General features: G+C 43.6%; 1 protein-coding gene across 2 annotated transcripts in view; it reads left to right on the forward strand.

Annotated features, from left to right (window-relative positions):
- Positions 1-220: 220 nt before the first annotated feature.
- The window catches only part of LOC138286414 (galectin-9-like), a 39,395-nt gene continuing 20,219 nt past the window's right edge, over positions 221-19,396 (forward strand). Inside the window, exons 1-4 of one of the 2 annotated variants that reach the window (XM_069226665.1) lie at positions 334-438; positions 5,596-5,773; positions 6,125-6,213; positions 16,434-16,641. In XM_069226665.1, coding sequence (XP_069082766.1) covers positions 5,750-5,773; positions 6,125-6,213; positions 16,434-16,641 — 321 coding nt within the window. In that variant the 5' untranslated portion in view covers positions 334-438; positions 5,596-5,749. Of the gene's footprint in view, positions 439-5,595; positions 5,774-6,124; positions 6,214-16,433; positions 16,642-19,396 lie in introns of both variants that reach the window. The other variant, XM_069226664.1, reaches the window with a different exon arrangement.

The following is a 19,396-nucleotide window of genomic DNA, read 5'->3' on the forward strand; positions in this document are numbered from 1 at the left end:
CATAAAATGCAGAAAGTGGACTGTTATGCAATCAGACCAGTTTCCTGACTTTGGCCTGGAATCTCCCCAGTAAATGTGTGGAACAATAATGTGCTCGTGACCCCGCTGTCATCTGGTGTCCTGACCCAAAGCCCGACCCACGTGGCCTGCTGGGAGATGTCTCTGCCGCGTGACCCTTTGAGTGGGAGCCCGTCCACCCTCGTGGAACTGTATCAGTACAGGGTGATGTCAGCCTCTCCTGGCAGGCCGTGCCCCGCTTCCCTTTCACCTATTCACCCTCAGACCCGCCCTGGAGGTGGAGCAGAAGAAAGCAGAAGTGTCAGCGCCGTGTACAAAAGGGAACCGGTGCTGCGCCCGGGGACCTCATCCCAGCACCTCACCGAGCATCCAGGAATCAAGATGCAGGTCGGACACCCCCAGAATCAGTTCTACAAACCGGTGAGTGGCTTGGGGTGGGAGGGGGGAAGTACCATCTGTTGGAAATGTGAGCTATGAGGTTTGAAAATGATGCAGCGTTCCTTCATTCATAAACTTACCTGATGTCCCCCGACACACTTGACTTCCAGTCCGAGGCCTTAATTCGCCTCATCGCTGCATTCTGGGGCCTTTACTGTTATGCTGCTATGTTGGCTATTTCTGTTCTGCGGGTTGCTAATATAAAGTTGTCTTGCTGAAGGGTGGTGGGGTGAGGACCTAATGGAATTGAATTGAATTCTCACACGTGGAGCAATGATTTGCAAAAAAAGTCCCGTATTTGAAACCTCATGTCATTGTGGCTTGTAGTCACAGGCAGAGCCCCTGGAATTATACGATTCTGCAGCAGTTGCCTCATAATCCGTCACCTGCTGCATAATCACACTGATTAAAAGTTCATTATTAATGCGGTGACGGGTGTTGCTGGGCAATTAAAGTCCCCTCGGAAAAGTATTTGAGTGTTAAACTGTTACTAATGAGGTGGAACCTTCACCTAGTGTTAAATGTGTAAAAAAGGACCTAATAACGCAATGATACTGTTAATATACATGCCGCATAATGTATTCCTCCTTTGTCTCATATTTCTAGTCGCCCTGGTCAAGTGTTAAGGCTAACTTTCTGCGTGTTTTTATTGGGCTATTCACGTTTGTGTTTCATCTTCCTTTGCGCTGATTGGGCAGAATTGGAATGGTGGGCACTGGTATGTCAAATTTACTTTTCTAGCTTGAGTCCTGGAATATTTGGAGATAGTGCAACTTTCTCCAATATAACCATGGAGGCTTATTTACGATGCGTAATTCATTAATGGAATATACTGTAAAAGTAAAAATTTCATTAACTATTTTAAGAAAGTGGTAATTATACATTGACGAAAGTGGTGATCTGAGGGCACCGCAAAAAATGAGGAATAGTTCAGGGGGTACCCAAATCCTTCCCCCAACATTAGGACCTCAGAGAGGAACGCTGGAGGCTGGCAAGGGAGTCATTTCTAACTTCCAGTTTGTCCCTGTGATTAAAATACCGTTCTATTATGTACCAAACAAGGTTATGCCCTTGTTACTGCAGAGGGAGCTGTGCTATTTCGAAAGCCCATCGCAGGGTCTTGGTATTTAGTTTTCAGTTACTTTAACAACCGGTTTAAAGCCAGGTTATGTGAAGTGTGTCTTTATTGCGGCAGAAACGGCTCAGGCGGAAAAGTTAAACAAACTGTTCGCCATTTGAGATCCTGGGTTTCTGCTTGAAGTCCTTTGACGTCCCCTGAGCTTGAAACAATCCGTTACCACGATGAAGGTTTTTGCAACGTGTATTATTGCACATCGCTGTAAAATCCAGTTTAAGTTTAACTTGCTGAGGGAAGCAGAGAGGAAGGCAGTCAGTCTACTGGAAGCCGTTCACAGACAGCAGGTGTTACTGTCTGCCAGCTCGATGCGGTACTCGTCTTACCGACATCATGAGGATGATGGGCGCAGTGCACCTCCCACATCGCATTCATATATGCTGATAAACTGCTAGTTGTGTCGCTGACCGAAAGACTGATGGTTTTAAAGGTTTACCAGGCCCAGCTAGTAGAGCCCCCTTGCTGCATATTGTTTAAACCATAGGCCGTAAAAAGCGTATTTTCTCTACTATGTCACCGTTTAATTCGCAGTACGCACTAAGGCCCATATTTATACTTATTTAGTGCCGCATTTGCGTCATTTTCTGAGACAAAAGCGGTGCAAACTTACAAAATACATTTGTATTTTGTAAGTGCTCCGCTTTTGCGTCAAAAAATGACACAAATGATGCGCAAATAGGTATAAATATGGGCCTAAGAGGGTCCGGTTACATGCAGTTTTCCGGGGATCCCAGCCTCTCCCAACACCGAGGGACCACTGAGGGTAACACACAAGTCGTGGTGGGCGTGTGACACGTTAGCCTAGACTCTCTGGCGACCTCTGAGCACTCAGTGGGAATGCACGAGAGGGGCATTCAGCTGACCAGGAAGGGTTCCCACACGGCACATGCATTATCGGAAATGTGTCCCTTAACAAGATGGCTAAAATGCAACAGCACGGGCTGATTTTACTCTGCTAGCACATTAAGCCTCTTCTTTGGTTTCCATTTCATTTCATAAAAGTTTTAAAACCCCTAAATCAAAAGGTTACAGCAGAATTACTTCTGGAGGGAACACCGGAAGGCACAATAATTATTAGTAGGGGAGCTCGACAGGGGTCTCCCCTTTTCCCGTTGGTTTGTTCTATTTATTGAACCATTGTCTTGTTTTATTATGATAGCCGGTACAAAGATGATTTCAGCAATTGAAATTGTATGCGGACGATGTTGCCTTATTTATCGGATCCTGAGTCTGACAGAATGCCTAAATCATTTGAAGCTACAGCAGAATTTTCGAAGATTTCGGGAGACAATTAATTAAACACTTATAAAGTAGGACTACAAGAGGAATGTCAGTCATTGGTGATAAATGCATGAAAGTGACATTACACAGAAATGACCACCCGTGAAAACTCGCATCGGTGAACATCCTAGTAATTTGAGGTGTGGCCACGCCACCACAGAAATGTCCTCTCATTACATTAACAGTGCACATACAGAGGAGGATTACCGATGGGTTATTCTTGAACATCACAAGGAGGTTAAGAGCGAATCCTTCCTACTCGAAAGAGAACAACGTTGGGTTTTTAAATTATACACACACCAACGTGGCCTTAATGAGAATATCTCCTGGGGCCAGTTAATGCAACACTGACATCTGGTTTACCCTGACTAACGTGACGCCATAACACTTAGCAGGTCACTATTACCTTTGACAGGGCTAATTATGTATAACACTTTCCACAAACCCTTATCCTTTCATTTGCCTCAGGTTTTCCAGAAGGACATCATTGCCAATGGGTATTACTTTACTTTAGTTGTATGTACCACATCATACCACAGAACATTAAGGCCCATATTTATACTTTTTGACGCTAAACTGCGCTAACGCAGTTTAGCGTCAAAAATTTTTGCGCCGTCTAACGCCATTCTGAAGCGCCATGCGGGCGCCGTATTTATGGAATGGCGTTAGCCGGCGCAAGCAGACCGGCGCTGCCTGGTGTGCGTGGAAAAAAACCACGTAGACCAGGCAGCGCCGGCGTTGGGCAAAAATGACGTTAGGGCGTCTTAAAATGGGGCAAGTCAGGTTGAGGCAAAAAAATCGTCTTAACCCGACTTGCGCCATTTTTTAACGACGCCCATCCCCCATCAACATGACTCCTATCATTGTAAAGATAGGAGTCATGCCCCCTTGCCCAATGGCCATGCCCAGGGGACTTCTGTCCCCTGGGCATGGTCATTGGGCATAGTGGCATGTAGGGGGGCACAAATCAGGCCCCCCTATGCCAAAAAAAATTATAAAAAAAAAAAAAAAATACTTACCTGAACTTACCTGAATGTCCCTGGGGTGGGTCCCTCCAGCCTTGGGTGTCCTCCTGGGGTGGGCAAGGGTGGCAGGGGGGTCCCTGGGGGCAGGGGAGGGCACTCTGGGCTAATTTTGAGCCCACTTGTCCCTTAACGCCATGCCTGACCCAGGCGTTAAAAAGTGGCGCAAATGCGCCGTTTTTAGCCACGCCCACTCCCGGGCGTCTCTTTTGCCCGGGAGTATAAATACCACGTAAAGGCCTGGGAGTCATTTTTTAGACGGGAACGCCTCCCTTGCATATCATTAACGCAAGGAAGGGGTTCACGCTAAAAAATGACGCACATTCCGGGAACTTTGGCGCTATACGCCTCTAACGCCATAGTATAAATATGGCGTTAGTTGGCGTTAGTTTAGCGTCGAATTTGCGTCGAAAAAAACGACGCAAATTCGGCGCAAACGGAGTATAAATACGGCCCTAAATGTTAGTGCTTTCACTAGTGGTAATTAATCAAGGAGTGGCACTAGGAAGTCAACCTTGGTCCTGAAGAGGTGTCTAGGAGTAGACTCCGAAACATGTAGACCGCTTAGGAGGTAAGGTACATAATATACCCCCCAACATCCCTCTTTTAACCATACCACCCCTGTGAGACATACTAAATTAGTAATACCATCCAGAGGCAGGTATTTTTAACTCACCTAAGACCCCACCACTCCTATCCCTCTTAGCATTCACATTAATGAAACTATAACAGTGTTCCCACGTATTCCGTTGGTCGCAGCACGCCTCGTTCTGCAGGAGAACGGGAGGAAACCCAGTGATGAAGTATGCCACCGAGGGGTAACCCTGGTAGGTGAGGGTTTTTCACACAAAAAAACTTTTCTTCCACCCTGTGGCAGTTTGTTTGGGCTGGGCCTTTTTGTAAAATTTTATACTCCCTTGTAAGAACTTGAATCGTCCAAGAAATATGGGGGAAATTAAATAAATATGGGCATCACTTTCCAGTTAGCTCAAATCTGAGACTCAGTGATTAATTTGAGCTGGTGGTTGCCGATGGGGGCCACAGGACTCATTTCTGGGGACCAGTACTTATTTTTCTTCTTCAGACATTTACCAAGAGTAAAGGAGAGAAAAATACAGAAAGAGTGATGAAGGAGGAAGAGAAAGACGGAAAAAACATCTGAAAGGGAGAAAGCAGGAACCTGCCAGGGTGGGATGAAGGGGCAGGGAGGGCCTAGTGAGTGGACTACAGAGGCATGAGGGGGATTCCAGACTATGTAGCCTTAGCGTTCTTCGTGCTAACATTTAATAGCGCCAGCCATGGGCTTCTGAGCAGAGATTTGTGTGCATGACTCATTCTTTTACAAATTAAGCACTGCTTAGACCAGTACAATACCTCTGTATGAAGGGTTTATATTACACACCAACTAGGCACTCAATAAAATTATACATAAGGTTAGCAATTTTCTTTTGCTCTCTGGTAACGAGATCTGTGTAAAATGGAGAATAAACACCAAACAACTGAGTTGCAGAATAGAGATTAAAATAAACAATGAAATATGGAGATTTCCAGAAGGAACAAACATTAAGCGGGTGGGGACATTCCTTTCTGGTATTCGGAATTGTGGGATGGCACGGTGGCTTAGGTCAGTGAGGAAGGACACAGTAGGTCATTTCATATCCTGTAGCAGCCACGGTCTTTCTTCTCTTTCCCTTCTCACAGTAAAGAGTAAAAAAAAGATGCCAAGTGGTCTCTACACTGAATATACTTTGACCACAACCATCTAGAACTGGGCTGTTGGTTAAGGCTGAATCCTTCTTGACTGCAGATAACTCGAGGCTTGAGCAGTTTGTTACAACATTACTGATCCACCAGCATGGGAAATAGTCACTGCTCAATGGTAAGTCATGGGTCATTTTGCACTAACTTGTAGTAGTAGTGCTGTAATGCTTGTACTAACAGTAACATACTGCTGTGATCTCAGGCTGTCTCATTTAAGGAGTAAGTAGTTCACCAGTGGTGACTTCTGTTTGCATTTTGAGGAACATACTCATTTAAGTATACTCAGAGAAACAAAATTAGAATGACTGGATACATAATCACACCTGATGTGGGGACAGCCTTAGGTTTCTGTTTGGAAGTATGGGCAGATACATCATATGATTGAGTACTGCAGCGTAACAGGGTACAAAATGAACAAAAAAATATTTTTGCTCTCTTGATTTTCTTTTTACTCTCCATTTGTTTGCAGTCCGTGCCCTTCACCCAAGGTATCTCTGGCAGCCTCAGCGATGGGACAGTGGTGGTGATCAGTGGCACTGTCAATCATCATGGCGACAAGTGAGTATTCTACATAGTGATAGAGTGCAGATGATGCAGAGGGGCGGAGGACCTGGCTGTCTGTGGTCAAAATGGCATGAAAGTATATACTTATTGTGTCCAACCAAGCATACACTGTGGCCTGCAGTGCATGTCATTTACAAACTTGAAGTTGATGTATGCAAAGGGAAACGGGCAGTGGCGGCTTCTCCGCTATGGTGGAGGAGCCTCGTCCCACCCCCCCAACCAGCAGCAACCGCTGCAAATCCTTTAACAATGGAAGGATAATAAACTAAGTCTATTATCCTTTCTTTGTTGAAGGGGTGGGGCAATGGGGGTGGCGAGCAGTGAGGGGAGTGCACTGTGCACTCCACTCAGTGCACATGTGTGTTTGGCCAGCCGACTCGGGCCGGCCAAACACACATGTGCACTGTGCTCTCTCCAGCCCGCCAACACAGTGCCCCTGGCTGGGCGCTCCCAGCCAATCCTAACGCTGCTCTGAGCAGCATCAGGATTTGGCTGCATGGCAGGCTGGGAGCCTGTGCCTGCTGCTGATGGAGATGGAGGATCGGCGCAGCCTGCAGGTAAGTTTTTATTTTTTAATATTAACATTCCCAAATTCAGCCCCACAACCAGCACCCTTCTCCCCTGCGCGCCACCCCACCCCCTGTAATCCCTGCGAGCCGCGACTGGAAAAGGGGAGACTTCAAAGCAGACCTGTGCTTCTGAAAAATCAATAATACTGAGGCCACACCAGTGACTTGACAAATGGCTGACTCTGTCAAAGCCCTTTTTGATCCACTAGCCTGACATTGAGATTTCGATAATCTCCCACATTCCCTTCTCCCTATGAGATTGGCCATCACTGTGTCAGAGAACTTAACATTACATACTGAACCTATTGCCTTCAGCTGAGGCTGGTCCACCACTTTCCTTCTGGACAATAGTGAAAGCAAGGGACATATCTTATGGACAATCCGGTTACTATGTACTTGTTTCCTTGAGTTTGATGGCATACTAGAAGCTGGCAAATAGAGTCTCTTCATGTTCTTTTTACATTAGGCCCTATCTTCCCCGCTCTCTTGTCTTTGTATCGTGGAATAAATGGAAGGGAGCATGGCTATTCTTTAAACCTGATACTATGGAAGAGAGCATATACTACTTTCTGAAAGGAATGGCACTTTGCAATGTTGCACTCCAAGAGCAATTAGCACTTTTTCATGAAGCCATTGAGCCAGCTGATGGTGTTGGGCATACGTGTACCTTCTTCAGCACACACGCTTACACACAGACACACACACTTGATGTGCACACATATACACACACTCATGTGCACACATACACACACCCATATACAAATTTACCTGGATTGTACATTTCGAACCAGAAAAACTGGTGATACTGTATCTGTTTGATTAATTGTCTCTGACTGTTGGACAACTTTCTTTCACTCACCTGAGCAGGCTTCGACCAAACACATAGTGGAGGAGCCGTCAGTAAAGGACAGGCTGTGTGAGGAACTACCAGTGATGGATTGGTACCATATTGAGCATAAGGAGAACCAAAGATTGGGTGTTAGTCAGCCACTCCAGGCTTGAAAGCAGTCCTGAGGCAGTGGCACACATTCTGTTATACGCAGATGTATGATTCTCTGGGATAAATCATGTTTTTGGGTACTGTGCAAGGGATGGAATGGTTATCTTTGCTTACTCCAAAAGCTCTAAAACCTATGGCACCTATCCAAGTGCTTTGCTTTCTCAAAGCTAGCCCAGTGGCAATATTTTCAGGTTATCAAACACAAATCTTGGCACTTACCACTGAGAGCAGCCAGGCACCTCTGGTAATGCTTTTGAAGTTAAGTACAGCGAACAGAGCTTAATCCCCAGCCAGGGATTTACACAGGAAATCTCTGTATCACTTAGGGGGAAAATCTGCTGATATAGTAAATTTATGCCATTACCTTGAGAAACATCCTGTTCTGAACAAACAACCAATATGCTTTTTTTCTAAGTATCCCATCCACCCTTCACCTATTGAGATTTGCAACGTTTGAAGACTATTTATTAATAAAATTGTCAAACCTGGATACAGAGCATTGAAATAATTCAACTTTGCCCTTGTGATAAGTTTGGCCAGAATAGGACCATCATTTTCTTTTATAAGCTACTGCAATATGGGTATATGTCTCAAATAACTATAACAGCTGATTGTGACATTCTTTAAGTAATGTTCCATTGAAAGTCCAGAGTCTAAAGAGATGCCCAGAGTTTTGACGTTTGAAGGGTAGGTGTTCCCCTTCTGTTTTAAATGGCTCGTATTCCAAGGAGAGCTAATGCATTACCACACAAGTTCTGTTTAATAGCAAATTAGTATTTGGTCAAATTATCTGCATCTTAAGCATCACCACCCAAGAGATGAAAATGTATCTTAGGTACAACTTGTTTGCTGGGCCAATAGGATGCAGATTCAGCTCTTAGAACATGTTGGTAACTCTCTCATAATGCTATTAAACTTGGACAGACTGAGGAGCTGAAAAAAAACACAGAACTGGGAGACACTTAGGGCGCATAGACTGAACATAGGATGTGCTTTGGGCATAATGACAGGCTTTGTGAGAAGCTTTGGGTATATGGGATGACAGTGATGAGTTTTGGATACACCACCGAAAGTGTGAGAAGCTTTGGAAACACAACAGACTGTATGAGGAACTTGGGGGCACATGGCACAACTGTGACGAGCTTTAGAAACATGACAGACTGAGGAACTTGGTGCACAATTGTAAACTGAGTGAGGTGCTTAAGAAACACAAACTGTGTAAAGAGACTGTGTGAGAAAATTTGAAATCATTGCAGACTGTGTTGTGCGGAGGTTGGTCAGACTGTGTGAGGAGCTGAGGAAAGAGCAAGTACTATGAGGAATTCTGCAAAACCCATAGAATGTATGAGGAGCACGACAAACACCACCGACTTGGTTGTCATGTGCACGAGGAAGAACGTGTGTGTAGCTTGGGAAACACCATAGACTTTGGCTGGAGTTCTGGAAACTTTGCAGACTGTATCAGGAGCTTGGAGCACATGTTCAGACTGTGTCTCGGGACACCACAGACTGCATAGGAAGGATGGGAAACACTGATGACTGTGAGGAGCTTGGGACATTGGGCAGACTGTGTGAGTGGCTAATGAAACAACACAGACTCTGCGAGGAATTCAAGTTACACTGCAGACTCTGTGAGGAGCTTGGAGGAACAAGGGCGGACTGTGTATGCGTGAGGAGCTTGGGAAATACCAGAAAACGTGTGGGAATTTTGGGAAACACCACCAATTGTGTGAGGAGCTTGAAAACACCTTACTCTGTGCCGGGAGCTTAGGAAATATCACAGACTGTACGATGAGCTTGGGAAATGCCACAGATTGAGTGAAAAACTTTCTGCACAATGGTGAAATAAGTGAGTAGCTTGAGATACTTAAACTGTGTTATAGGTTTAGGAAGAACCACTGATTGTGTGAGGCACCTGGGTAACACCGCTTACTCCACGAGTTTGTGACACATTGCAGGCTAAAAGAATTTCAGGCATATACACAGACTGTGTGAGGAGCTTGGGGCACATCATCTGTGTGAGAAACGTGGGGTGCATGAACATAGTGCATGAGGAGTTTGTGGCAGATTGTGACATAAGCTTAAAATCACCAGCAGGCTGTGTGGGGAACAGTGTACTGTGTCTTTAATATCTTGACGGAAGCTTGCAAAAGGCAAATTCCTCTGTTCAAGACTGCAGTTTTCTGTCCACTGATTGCATCTAGTCAAACTGTAACTTTTACAAGGAACCTTACTCCCTTAAGCAATACATCAACCATTGCAATCTAAGATTGCATCACTTTACTATCTGTTAGTAATAGTGATCGCTGAGTGATTGACAGACAGACTTGCTACAGCTATGCTTTAGGAACTGAAAGGTTCTGGAGTCCTTCGAGTACACAAGTGTGTACAAGAGTCCCTATGTATTTACGTGCCCCCTGGGATTGGACACTAAAGTGGCACAAACAGCTGTGTAATATAAAATGTGCTATGGTTGGCCGCATCTCGGATATTATTAACCTGTGTTGTAGCTCCTCTTCTGCACAATAATGGCCTATGTTAAGCCTCTTGACACAGATAACATAGTCTGGGTCACTGATTCAGAGAGGCCCGATAGGACATAACATTCTGGGCTTGTCCTGAAAGTGGGCATGTGCTGTGTGTGTATAGTGAAATCTAGGTACACATTATTGCAAAATAATGGGTTAACATGCCTGTATTGTGAGCCGTACCTTTGGAAAATGTTCTGTACTCCGAAACTTACTTTAGATCACAAAAGTATTCTTTTCATTATTACACAATTAAAACAACTAAATGATGAACAGAGACCTAAAAATTATTCTGAGAAAAACTAGGTATTTACTTGCAGTGAGAAAATTAGTCACTGGAAACGGTATTTTACAATGGTCATCGAAAAACATCTTCAACCTAGAGTTCCATTCTAATCATTTGCACCCAGTCCAGTTGACAGCCACATCTCTGAAATCTGTCTTTCAGACTCTCTTAACCTGATGACTATGGGCCTGCACCAAAGTCATTCCCTCCGATGGCTTTGTCAGCCTTTGTTTAGATTCAGTCCCTACGTCCATAACAACTGCCTTTGTCCTTCTCCTAAATAGGCCAGGCCTAGATACAAACTTCCTTGAAGCATACTATCCAATATAGCAAATATTACAATTATTTCCAATATATTAGAAATAATTCAGGTGCCCCAGCTGCAAGAAAATAGAGAACAATGAAAATTGTCCAGCCTCCTACCATCAAACTCACCCACCCAAAAACAAAGTATTTAAATGATTCCCGGTCACAGAGGAATAATGACCAGAAAACACAGATTGAGACTTTTTGTGATGCTCATTTCCGTTGTCCTACGCGAAACGCTCAGCACTAGGTAAATTTGATTCTAGATGAATGTTCGCCTTATTGTTTTAAAGAATGTATAGGTTTTCAGAGATAACCAGAAGCAATTAATAAAACTCTGTCCATACGGCTAAGAATCAGACTCATGCCTCTTTGGTGTGGCCACATCTTCTTCTTTCTTGTTTCTTCCATTTTTAATATTCCCATTCCATCCCTTCTACGGTTCGATAGGATCCTTAAGGTTGTCTTGGCCGGAGTTGAGAACAGTCAGTATTGTTCATATGGGGCTAGCAGACATTGCTCGTTCTTGGAATAATATCAGACCAGCTGAGCACAGGCTGCTGCTGTAGTTCACGGTTGAGCTTAAATCCAGGAATATTGGCCATAAATGAGCCTCTTGGGTATTAAAGAATCTGATTTTGTATGCCCTGTGTGCCAAACTCCTCTTCAAAGGTTGGCTATGACCGTCACTATAGCAAAACGTTTTTAAGCAGACTGTTCACACAGTTTACAAATAAAACACTGGCTTCCTCTTTGTCAGATACTTATTAAGAGATGCGTGCAATTTTATTCGCATGCCAATGTAGATCCTGATGCAAGACGTTTCTTTTTTAACTTTGTCAGGTGGCCTTCAAGTTGCGAATAATTTTAGGCCTTCTGATGATACCCAAATAATTAGAGACTTTCCCTTCTGTTCTTTCCAATTACATGATCAAATTCATGCCATTTTTCTGGCCCATGACTGTTTTGATCGGCTAATGGGTCTTTGTGCCCAATCTACCTGAAGAATAACTTTGATCCTGTTTCTGCTGCAGTTGATTTTTTTTATTCCTATCAGACGCAGGAAAAATGTGGAATCAACTTTTTAAAAACATTCCCTTGTGTATGTGTAAATGTAATGTATTACATGGAGTATACTAATAAAATTGAACTGACCAAGGCTGTCATCCTCCACTTCAACGTGGATGATATTGAAATATTTCTGAATCAGCATGTGTTGAACATATCGAAGGTTGGATGCCACAGATTGAATTCAATCAAAATGGACACCAAACCAGGGTAATTTTACTTAATTACCTAAGTTTCAATGACCTGCAGAAGGTGTTTGGTGAGTCAGTCCCACAGCTACTTTCCTAGACTCTGAAAGAAATTGGACTAATCTCTTACTAACATCAGAACTATGTTACTATGTTTTATTGGCTACATTTATACGTCGCCACTGACCTTATGCATTGTATGATAGCACTACCATTGCCTAAAATTAAGCGTACATTTATTTTATATAGCTCCTAACACAAGTGTTCGGTGTGTTTCGAAGCACATCCACTTTTGGAGGGTATGGAACTTCAGGAGGAGCTAAGTTCTCAACTTCTGTGCTATTGCACAGAATACAGATTAGTCTCTGTAGAAAGAGAAAAGCCATCAACATCTTGTGATTTTTTTTAGTTTCGACAGCAAGCAATATAAATAAGTCTTGATTCCCTTGTACACCTCAACAGCAGCGCAGTGAAGGTTGACATCATGCTTCGCAGTTATTAGCGTGGGTTTTATTTGGAAGTAATACAATCTTTCCCCAACAACGTTGCATTGAAACAGTCCACCCTGTAGTGGAGTCACAAACAGAAAAGCCATCCTGCGCAATGAGGAAGTAGTTGAAATAGACAATGACAGCAAGTTCATCATGAGGTCATTCTTTGGGTTCAGCAGCAGACCATCATTTAGTTCTATGAATTGCATTTGCATTACACTCGCCCTATACAGTATAAAACCAGAAACTCAATAAAGCTAGGAACTGGATTATTCCAGTTGAAACTACTCGTCTGCTGTAAAACACATAAAAGCAGTAGGTAAACACGTGTCATACACAGCCAACGTGTTTTACTGCTCGCTGATATTCCCCTCCTCCTTTTGATAAGGTTTATGCAGGTATTTTATGTGCTCTTTGGGCACACCCTGCTAAGTGATCCCCTACTATGCCATGACTGCACTACAGAAACGACTCAACATAAAGTTCACAAAAACAGAGCCGCTGAAATAGAGCAGCATAGAAAAGGTACCGACAGAAGGAACCTCGGTGTAGACGCAAACAAACCACCCACTGTAAAACCCCTTCACTGCTTCTCAAAAGAACGAAGATCACACCGGAGCCCAGTGCAGCACACAACGTATTCCGGGAGAGGGGGATTCGACACACACAGTGGCGTAGCGTGGGGGGTGCAGGGGGGGCCGGCCGCACCGGGCGCAACATCTTGGAAGAGACTCGAGTGCTAAAATCCACGGGTTAGGGGGTGCAAATTACTTGCCTTGCCCCGGGTGCTGACAACCCATGCTACGCCACTGGACACACACAGCCCTGGACCCCTGTCAACACCCACCACACCACGCAATACACACGTAAGGAAACCCTAGAGGGGCCCCTGCCAGGAATGGTGTTGGGGGCCCTCGCAATACCCATACCCTCGAGCTGACAAGCTGAGCGGGGGCCCTTTATGTATGGAAGGCTGGGAGGGCAGCATTGCGGGGCTGGGGGGGGGGGGTGTCCGTTACACCCCTTGCAATATACATACAACACAATCACTACAACAAATGCAATTAACACATATTCTCATTCACTTCAGTGGCGTTTACCACTACACAACAACGCCTTAAATCAAACTTGCAATACACTATTCAAGTACACTAACACAGATATATATATATAAATAAATTATATATTTTATCCAAATGGTCAGAGTCATTTTCTTAAAGGCACACTGAAAGATATTTTGTGTCCAAAAAGTAAGAATAGCAACCACTTATATACATACATAATATATACATAACGAGAGAGAGGGAGAATACACAGCAGTTAACTGTAATGTGGCTCTTTATTGAAATCGAGGGCTTCTGCCGACATTTCCAAACCACGAGGCTGAAGGTAGGGTGATTTTAAAATCTCACCGGAGCCCCACGATTTCAATATAGACCCATACTACACTTGTTACTTGGTGTGTATTTTTAATATCACACAATTTAATAATTCATTTTAGTACTCTTAAGAACGTTTTAGAACATTTGAACATCTTAGGTTTCCTATTCATTGTTTAGCTGAGAGTGCGGATGTATCTGTCAGTGTTTGAGAAATGTATATTTTTGTAAGCGGATTGAGCTAATATTTAAAATGTGTCTTATGCAACAATATGTATCATTAAAAATCAAACTTTAAATGCAAAGTGCATTATAAGGACATTAAAAGTGTTCCAAAATGTGCTTTCCTTTTATTGTAGATTGAAACTATGGGTTTAATAAGACATATATACTGAAAGAAAATAAAGTGCAATGTATTCTCGTTTACAGTGATTATTTCCTCACCCTGAGATGGGTTCATTGGTAGATGCTCACCCTGAGATGGATTCATTGGTAGATGCTCACCCTGAGATGGATTCATTGGTAGATGCTCACCCTGAGATGGATTCATTGGTAGATGCTCACCCTGAGATGGGTTCATTGGTAGATGCTCACCCTGAGATGGGTTCATTGGTAGATGCTCACCCTGAGATGGATTCATTGGTAGATGCTCACCCTGAGATGGATTCATTGGTAGATGCTAGGCCTGCAAGGGTGAGCTGGTTATGGGGGCTGATTTGTACTCTAAGAGGAGTTCTGTCATTGTGAAAGCATTTTTACCTGCATTGACAGAAAGATACAGTTATGTGTTTCATTTGTTTTATTTGTGTGGTGAAGCTATTCTGCAAATCAAGTCAGCACTGTGAATTACTGCAAATGAAATAATATTTTTTATATTGTAGTTTAACCCTCCCATAACCTTAAATAATCCTTATGGTTCCTCTAACCATTACTACTACCTGCCCCAGAACCCCCCCTATTGTTCTTTACTATTACCCATCCCTGAATCCTAGAAGGCCTTACTAACCTTACCACTCACTACCCATCCATAAACCCTACAAATCACTAGGGGCCAGATTTAAAGAAAAGTGGCACAGCACGGTGCTGTGGCAAAATTGGCAGTGCCGAGCTGCGTCAAATTTACGGGAATACGGCGCACCCCTGCATTTCCCCCTACACTGGTGCTAAATTTAGCTGCCAACGCAGGCATCCTTGCACCATCGTGCAAGGATGTCTGTGTTGAGGGGTGTGATTGTTTATGTGCAGGAAGGTGTCCCTTTCTGCACATGAATAATCACTAATGGTGCTTTTGCACTTCTGTGTGTGCTGCACAATGCAGCACACACAGAAGTGCCAAAGCCTCATTTTCAGATGATTGTTTATGTGCAGAAAGGGGCACATTCCCGCACATAAACAATCATTTCTGGCATATTGCTTTTTCTATGCGTGCGGCAGAATGCAGCACGCATAGAAAAAGCAAAAAACGACGAGGAAGAAAGTATTCTTCCTCGTTGCGCCCTGCTAATGCCACCCCTGGGGTTGGCGTTAGATTTTGGCGCTGCCTCAGGTTTACGAGATTTCATAAATCTGAGGCAGCGCCAAAATGCAATAGGTGTTGCTGTGGCACGCCCACAGCAACACCCATTGCACGCCCCTTCCACGCACAGTGCTGTGTGGGAAGGGTCCGTATTTATAAGGTGGCGTTAAGCCACAAAAAGTGGCTTAACGTCACCTTGTAAATACGGCGCCATGCTTAGCGCCACAGGAGCGTCACTAAAAGTGACGCTCCTGTGGTGCTAGGGACCTATAAATACGGCCCTTACTACCCCTTACCATTAACCATCACTGAATTCTAAAACGCCCTCTAACACCACCAACCACCACCCATCCATCATTAAATTCTTCATTGCCCTGTAAATATAATGCATTATAACTTATCTTATTGTACCTTACTGTGTTGTAGAGGTAAATGTGTTGTAGTGCTTGCAATGCAGTGGTCTCTTGTTGTTCTGGATGTGTTGTAAAGGTGGGCTAACCCTGAAACACACTAGGGCAGACAGACACAACCTGCTCATTAAAACACAAACTGAGAAGGTTTCCAGTCTAGAGCCAGAGTTAGCACACCTGTTCTTAAAACAACTAAAAACCCACCTTTACAAACAAGTATAAAACCCGTCAACCAGCACCATCAGCCAGGTTACTAAAGCCAACCCTCTAATTTTGCCTGTTGGAAGTGTGTCACAAATGGAATTATTCATGATGTTTTTATTTTTCCTGAGATGCCCTTACATGGCCTGAAGGTGGCATATCTTTTTTTAGTGAAGGAAGTCTGCAATTAACTAGGGCTTGGTGCAAGGCAGTGATGGCTGATTCTAGGTGGGTGTAATCTGGAGATATGTCCTCTTTGTTCCTTCCAATAGGTTTGCTGTGAACTTGCAGTGCGATCAATGCCCGTCGGCTGAGAACATTGCTTTACATTTCAACCCACGCTTTTCGGAAGGTGGTGTCGTTGTCTGCAACACAAAGGAGAGGCAGCAATGGGGGAAAGAGGAGAGAAAGCATGAAATGCCGTTTCACAAGGGCCAACGTTTTGAAATCCGGATCCTTGTGAACCACCACTGTTACATGGTAAGTCTTGCCGTGTGTCATAGTTCGAATCCATGGGCTAGCATGGGGCTAAGGTATCTGTGTTTTTAGGCAACAGATCGATTCAACTGGTTGGTTCATCCTTTGAACAAGCTCGTTTTAAAATGGCCTCACTACAGGAAATAAAAACAAAGCACTGAAAGAGAACAGTGAGGCTCTTCCATTTCTTTCTTGTTCTTTCCTTCTACTCTCAGACCTTATTTCTTTCTCCTCATCTCCACGCCCATTTTTCTGATTTCTCTCTTCAAGCCCTGATTTTTGATTTGTGAAGGGTGCCTCAGCTGCGCAGGACTGCAATTTTATTTTTAATGTCACTTTGAGTTAACTGTTAATTAGGAAAAAGAATAATAAACTGAGCAGGAGTTTGCATATCTCCCTTCCCTGTACGAATTGCACCGTATCTCTTGTCCCTTAAACGTTTAGAATTAGGTAACACGCGCAGTCGGAGTGATGATGATATTTTGGATCACGCACGGAAAACATCTGCTTTTTTAATGAATGTTCTCAATCTCTGTCACCAAAGAGAAAAGCTGAATTTTTTCCATGACATTTAAAAATGTTAAGTTGCTGTTGACAAAGGCATCCAGTATCTAGCATGGGTCTAGGAGCAACCGACCCATGTCCAACCTCTGCTGTACTTCCAAGATGTGGGACAAGGCTGTCTGAGGTCATTTACATTTTAAATGGAAAGCCAACAACCTACTAGACCCCTGTAAGGAGTATTTCAGTCTGGTAGTAGCACCAAGCAAGTCCCTGCTTTTGATGACCATCTCAGACTTGTGGATAGAGCTATTGACACTTCACAGCCCTGTTTCTCAACTGGACCTCATAAAACCCAACACTTAGCCCATTTCACTATTTACAGTCACATCAATGAGGACCACATGCAGTCGCTTCTCATTCATGACTATGCCAATGACAATACCATCTCAATACAACCAAAATTTAAATTCCTCAGCTATTTCCTCAGCTGGTTGTCTACTATCTCTGGGCAGAGGGGTGGCTGAGTACCCCGTAAATTGAACCATCCATCAAACATCTTTTCCTCGATGTTGCACCAGCATAGAATGTGCATGATCATGTAGCATTGGACCTTGTCTCTTCTGGACTACTGTATTTAAAACAGTGGAAATTTGATTACTGTTTAAAATCTTTGTAGACTGTTTCCTTCCTTTGACCATCACATGCAGATACAATCTATTAAACCTTGCTTGCTTGACTTGCTGCCCGAAAGAGTGCAGTAATTACAGAACATACCTACCTACTGTCTGGAGCCCCTCATGAGCCCACATCACACCAGTCACAACAGTAGTTGTTCTCGATGAACAGATGTATGAAGTTCAAAGCATTGTGCAATGCACACACATCGAGCCCATCTACACAGCTAGCTCACCTCTCCTGCTGCATACTTTTTTTGAGCTAAACTTCTCATCCGCTATGATCTTCAAAAGCCAAGCTTGTTTGAGAAACCACTTACACCAGGCAACCATCCCCACCCACAGGGATGGGAGTTGTTGAGGATACACAGCTTTTCCATAATGAACTAAAAGCCTCGCACTTCAGTCTGTAGCATATGATTATACTTAACTAACCTCTCAGTGGAGCCATTAGTTTGAAAGAAAAAGTGGGCTGCAAGTAACACAATAAAGTATTGAGCACACATGTAAATGCTGGCAACCTAATTACCTTTCAAGAATCAAAGCGTATATTTAAACTTTAACATTTATCCGAGCCCATGTAGCTGCTAGACAGCCAACAAATATTTTTTGATGTCTGCTGCAAATGCAGAAGGGAGCGAAAAAGTGCAAATCTGAGCTGTATGGGAAAGTAGATTCTATTATTTTTGCTAAAAGTAGGCTGATCTCTGGGACATTGTCACATAGGGTGCCAGCTGGAAGGAACCCCATCCAGATACCAGTAGCCACAAACATCTTTTCTGCTCACTGTGTTGAGGCCGTCATTGTAAAGTGGCTGGTGATATTCCATTCAGGGATGTAGAATTATTTTCTTCCGCTCCTGGAGAGAAATGATGAGCTTGAAGTATACAACTCCTTGCTATTGGTGCAATGAAAGAGTTAAGCAAAAATATTTACGTGCTGGGCGGAATCCTTTTAAAAAAAATATTCTATTCTGTCTCTCTATCCAAGATAGTTAACCTGAGCCAGAGAGCTTCCCATAGGAGCTTCTAATCTCCACCAACACCCAAGCTCTATTGTGAATATAAATGTGATATTCTGCGGACTCACAAACTGAATAATCTGGGCGCACTGACTACACTTTGCTGAGAATAGAGTTTTGAATACTACATATAGTGGCTAGTAGATTTCAGAAAAAAAATTCCAGCTTTTCTCCAGATGAGGTTGGCTGAGCTTGTTCTACTCAAAAGCAGTATTTGGGTGTCCTTGTCCATTTACCTAGATGGGAGTGACTCGAGTTACTGGCAGGAGTCATTGGTAAGCGCTCTCAGAGGCAACGGGAAGCCAAGAACTCCACGGGTGGATACTGAAGACTGTGCCCACTGAAGTTACAGTATTATCGTTGTTTCTACTAGTTGGAGATCGAAGTGAGGCACAACTTCCACGAAGAACAATTAATCCATACAGCATCAATTATCCCGTTCCACCCTCCTCTAAATGATTCAATTTGTCACTTGTCATATATTTTCTGTACAACTGATAGATTTAGCAGTCGACTACAACACTTTTGTTTTCTAGAGATTTCATTCTTAATCCTCAGG

This window comes from Pleurodeles waltl, chromosome 3_2 (assembly GCF_031143425.1).
Source record: "Pleurodeles waltl isolate 20211129_DDA chromosome 3_2, aPleWal1.hap1.20221129, whole genome shotgun sequence".
NCBI classification, from domain to species: domain Eukaryota; kingdom Metazoa; phylum Chordata; class Amphibia; order Caudata; family Salamandridae; genus Pleurodeles; species Pleurodeles waltl.